The 5,210-nt window shown below is 34.5% G+C and overlaps 1 protein-coding gene and 1 pseudogene across 1 annotated transcript; one reads left to right on the forward strand and one right to left on the reverse strand.

Annotated features, from left to right (window-relative positions):
* Window positions 1–1,300: 1,300 nt before the first annotated feature.
* Window positions 1,301–3,248, forward strand: LOC106297163 (annotated as a pseudogene).
* A 737-nt stretch (window positions 3,249–3,985) lies between these two features.
* Window positions 3,986–4,681, reverse strand: LOC106297164. Its single transcript, XM_013733442.1, has 2 exons — window positions 4,212–4,681; window positions 3,986–4,064 (listed from the first exon to the last, which is right to left on the reverse strand). Exons 1-2 carry the CDS (start codon window positions 4,679–4,681, stop codon window positions 3,986–3,988), a joined length of 549 nt encoding a protein of 182 aa, XP_013588896.1.
* Window positions 4,682–5,210: the final 529 nt, after the last annotated feature.

Below are 5,210 nucleotides of genomic sequence, written 5' to 3' on the forward strand. Positions count from 1 at the left end.
TAAATATGGATTTAGAATGATAGTTATATTTTACTAACCGAAATACCGAAAAACCGAATAAACCGAACCGAAACCGAACCTATATCCGGATTGAACACCCCTAGGTCATAGTCTTTTTTTCGTAACAGAATAATTCATAGTCTTGATCTATATATATTATTTCTTGTGGTGTAGTAAATTGTGATTGAGTGTCTGGTTATTTATCCAAGTTTGCCTACACTTTTACAAAACTGAATAAAGAAGAATAATACATTAAATCATGTTGGATACTATAGCTGGTTCGGTCAATTGAGGGTATGACTGGTTTCCCTGCTACAATCCACAAACGCAGCTTTTGCGGTTGGTAGTTGTTGTTGGTGTTTTACAACAATCACACAAAACTCTATAAATCGCTTCAAATAGCTCTAAACCTCTAAATTTCAAAAGCTGGTTCTAGCTAACATTTGCGGTTGCTTGAGAGAATTTTTTTAAAAAAAATATTATATAAAAATATATATTCAATTATAATTTTAAATTGAAAAATAGAAATACTAATATATATATTTGATTTATATTATAAATGTTTAAAATAAAAATATTAATATAATTTTAAAATTTTAATAATATAATTTATAAAATAGAAATTTTATATTTGTTATAATAATATGATTTTTAACATTTTATAATTATATTAAAAATGTAAATATTGTTAATTTATTATTTAACCGCTGTTGCATTTGATAGTTAACTAGTCATAATCATCCGGCAAACACAACTATTTCTAATTGTTGTAACAATCGAACAAATCGTTTATAACACTTTAAACCGCAACCATCTGCATTTGGAAGCGCCCACGACTGTATCCGCAACTGCTGCGGTTACACCAGTTAGTCTCTTAATAAAGTACTAGCAAGGAATCGGAGAAAGTATACAGAAAATAAATTAATTTAACATATTTTTATTTTCCCACTTCTGTAGGAAACCATATGAGTACATTAATAGCATGTGTATATGCCCGAAATGAAGTAACATATTCCAAGGAATAATCTACATGTTCAGTTGGATCTTGTCTACTTTTAATTAAAAGATGGGAGAGAAACTAGGTAAAAGACAATCCTGGAAAAGTGAATTAAAGTTAAGGGAAATAAGACACAGTTAAATTATAAGAGATATTGATTTGTTACTTTTTTTTTTTTTTTGTTATATGTGGATTGATATTAAACACCAAAAGTATAAACATGTTCAATACACAATCATCTCATCTACGTTAAGTATATAAACCTGAAGACCTAGTAGCAGTCCAAAATAGAATTAAAAAGTCATGATCAATCAAATCATAGTGACTTGTGTGCTTGGCATTCTAATCATACCAGCAATTGTCATCGATGGAGAGTTTTCAGATACTCATGATGCTAAAATAGATCTACTTTTAAAGAAACTCGACAAACCTGCTGTTAAATCCATCAAGGTTGATTAATTTTAGTCCTATAGAGAAAATTACTCCTAATTACACCAATTTCATTTGCGTTTAATTCTTACTAACGTACGTCTTTTAATATAAGCAGAGTCCATACGGAGGTATAATAGATTGTGTCCATATGAAAAATCATCCTATTTATGATCATCCTTTATTTAAAAACTATACTATTCAGGTCTGAATCTTTTTTCCGGTTTTTAAGTTTCACTTTTTCTTGTCATGAACGTATATATTATGTTCAATATAAGATTTTGATAATTTTGTTTATAATTTTCTAACTCCAAAAGCATTACAAATAGTTGTGATACAAAAGCACCCATGTCAAACTGTCAAATTCGGATTAGTAGAACTAAGACATGGTTTAATTTTCCTCTGTTTAATTTGATATATTTTCATATATATATATGTATCAATGTTATGTTTTAGATGAAACCAAGTGGTGACCCCGATAAATGGAACAATGATACTTCAAATATAGTGACTCAACTCTGGACAATCAATGGAAAATGTCCCCAAAATACTATTCCAATCAGAAGAACGACAAGAGAAGATATTTTACGAGCGGAATCAATAGAAAGCTACGGCAAAAAATATCCCAACAACATTCCTCGAAGAAAACCAGCCAATTCGACTAATGAAATCCATGAGGTGCATTCATTTATATGACTCAATAACCATGTGAAGACCATTTTGCTTTCTCTTTAGTCGTACATGTCTACAAATTTGTATTTTGTAATTCATATATATGTGTATGAACATATATAGTATGCCACCCTCCGCGTAAATGGAATCTTTCGTGGAGCCGAAGCAGTTATAAATGTGTGGAAACCTTATGTGCAAATGCCAAGAGAATTTAGCCTAGCACAAATGTGGCTTGTGGCGGGTCCTCCTTCTAACCTTAACACTATTGAATTTGGTTGGCAGGTCTTAGCTTCTTATTTCAGTTCCATATTTATAAATATATTATAGTATTCTCTTTGTAGTCTTTCAATAAGCGTTATTTCTAATTAGGTCTATCCAGGACGTTATGGTGATGACAACGCTAGATTCTTTATTTACTGGACTGTGAGTTGATAATATTATTTCATTTTTGGCTATATTTTGTTGGAATATATACTTATAGATATGGTTATTGTTCTTTATGTATGTTTTCTAACATGGAAATAGGCAGATGGGTACCGTTCAGGCTGCTACAATCTTGATTGTCCAGGCTTTGTTCCTGTCAATCAAGCATGTCTTAGGAGAACCTATTGGTCATGTTTCTACCTTAGGTGGTCAGCAATATGAGATTCCGACAACTATATGGAAGGCAAATATAATACAAAATTCTTTCACAATATAACTACAACAATTATACTCATAAGATATATTTCAAAGCTAAGAACTAAAATTTTTTTTTTTATCATAGGATCCCCGGACAGGGAACTGGTGGTTGAAACTTAATCACCATGTATTTATCGGATATTGGCCTTCCATATTGTTCAATCATCTACGAAATGGGGCAACCGAAATTACATGGGGAGGCGAAATAACAAATTATAGAGTTAATTTACAACATACAATGACAAACATGGGAAGTGGGGGTTTTGCATCGGAAGGATATGAAAGAGCTAGTTATTTTAGAAAACTTAAGATATATGATGAATGTAATACATGGAAACCAATTCATGATCATGTTCCTGAATATTTCACTACCCAAGAGAGTTGTTACAATATAAGATATGCCTACGAAACTGACTGGGGGGATTATTTCTTTTATGGTGGTCCTGGTCGAAATCTGTATTGTACATGATTACATATTAACATGTTGTAGATGCAACTATGCCATTATCAGTCATCTATGTTATTTTCCACTATCATATAGTGTTAGTGATTTCCAAGTGATTATTAAATGATCCTTTTGGTCTTAACACCGATAAAACGCAATCAAAAATCATCAGATAGTTTAGTGGATTGAATATTTAGGTGACTCTTTATATAAGTTTCTTGATTGGTTATCTCTCTAACATCAGAAACTTATAACATTTTTTGGGTTTAACTGTTCCAGAAACTTATAACATGGCAGTAGATAACTGAGTGTCGTCTCAACAGCTATACATAAAGAAAGGAACGGAAAATAAACCGAAAGAGAGTGAATTGCCAGAATAAAATATGAATCGGAAGGAGAGTACTCTAACATGGGAGAAAGGTGAGCCTGGCTATGATGCCCTTCGACGAGTTAGAGATGAAAATGAAGTCCAAGGAGAGATATAGATGGTGTGAGCGATGGAGAGTTTGACTGAGAGAAAAAAGAGAGAGAGAGAGAGCAGAAGCGGTGAGATATCAGTGGGATACACTATGCAACAACGAGACCAAAGAGACTAAGGTTGATTGTTTTTTATTTTAGGGAAAACTGCAAAAAACGAACAACTAAAATATACTATTGTCCTTATAGAAAAAAAGTTGTCACTTTTAGGCCTTCACTACACTTTTTATATATAAAAATTCTTTTTTTTTTGATCAAACAAACATGCATTACTTATCAAGAGTTTACCCTCCATGAATGGAGTTCATTACAAACCTAGCAAGAACTGATTTTGCCACAGAATCAGCTTCCGCATTGAAGTTTCTAGAAATGAAATCAAAGGATATTACATCAAAGAAAGTCATAAAGTGATAGATATCAAACATGATACTGAACAGTTCAGGTTGGGTCTCTCTCTTCTTCAACATCTTGATCAGAGAGAGGGAATCAGATAGAACTGCCAAGGATTACACGTTTGAATAGACAGCAAGGGCAACTGCCCGATGTACAGCTAAGGCTTCTGCCACTAAAGCTGAAGAGACATGGCTATGAGCCTCAGAAACGTTGGGAAGGTTTCGAACATTATCACCAGAGTAAATTCCACCAATGCCACAAGCTCCAGACACTGCGTTCCACGCTGCATCAACATTGCAAACAAGTATATCTGCCGGAAAAGTCGGAGGGGGGCAAGAAGAGCAAACTGGAGGCCGATATGGTGAGAAGTTGTTGAGAGTAGTAGCTTTTTGTACCGATTGTGCATCGTTCCATTCCTTCGCATCTTTAGTACTCTTCAGAACAATCTCTTGGGCTGTAAAGGCTCTGTTTTCAAAGACTAGCTTGTTTCTTGCTTTCCACAAGTTCCAAACCACCCAAGGCCATAGTGGGGCATTTAGACCCGTCGGTGGCAAAGGGACATAGTCTTCTCCTTGTTTGATTAGCATTGCCAAATAAGGGATGGAAGTGAGGGGTTTATGAGCAAGTGGTATCTGGTTCCAAACTTCCACTGCAATAGGACAGTTGAGAAAAACATGCAGGTCATCTTCATGCGCTCCACACGCTTTACAGTTAAATCTCGGGAGCCCTCTCCTTTCCAAGTTTGAGCTGACCGGTATAGCTCCTTTTATTACTCTCCATAGAAGTCTTTCAACTTGGGGATTGTTTTTACATTCCATATATCACGCAGCCAGTGAACTGGATCGTTTGCTTCTCCCCTCATCAGCTTAGACGTCATACCCAAGCCATAACCAGTTTTTGTAGAGTACTCTCCTGATTTTTCTTGCAGCCAAATTAGAGTATCCGGAGATTGTATCGAACTAGTTTTTATGTGCAAAATAATATCCTCATACTGAGGTAGTGTGCTTCTGATCTTATCCAGGTTCCATCTATTTGTGAGGGGACATAACAGATCTTTGACCTTTAGAGACTGGTCCTTCATATTTGGTGGTCCCATAGGTCGGCTTGGAGACACAA

The sequence above is a fragment of the Brassica oleracea genome, chromosome C6 (assembly GCF_000695525.1).
Source record: "Brassica oleracea var. oleracea cultivar TO1000 chromosome C6, BOL, whole genome shotgun sequence".
Taxonomy (NCBI): Eukaryota; Viridiplantae; Streptophyta; class Magnoliopsida; order Brassicales; family Brassicaceae; genus Brassica; species Brassica oleracea.

What these genes read in the sequence shown, in the direction of transcription:
- LOC106297164 (XM_013733442.1), bottom strand. Translation starts at nt 4,681, where the DNA reads ATGCTAATCAAACAAGGAGAAGACTATGTCCCTTTGCCACCGACGGGT. An exon ending in CTTGCTGTCTATTCAAACGT is followed by an intron (nt 4,065 to 4,211) that starts GTAATCCTTGGC and finishes TTTCATTTCTAG; the next exon opens with AAACTTCAATGCGGAAGCTG.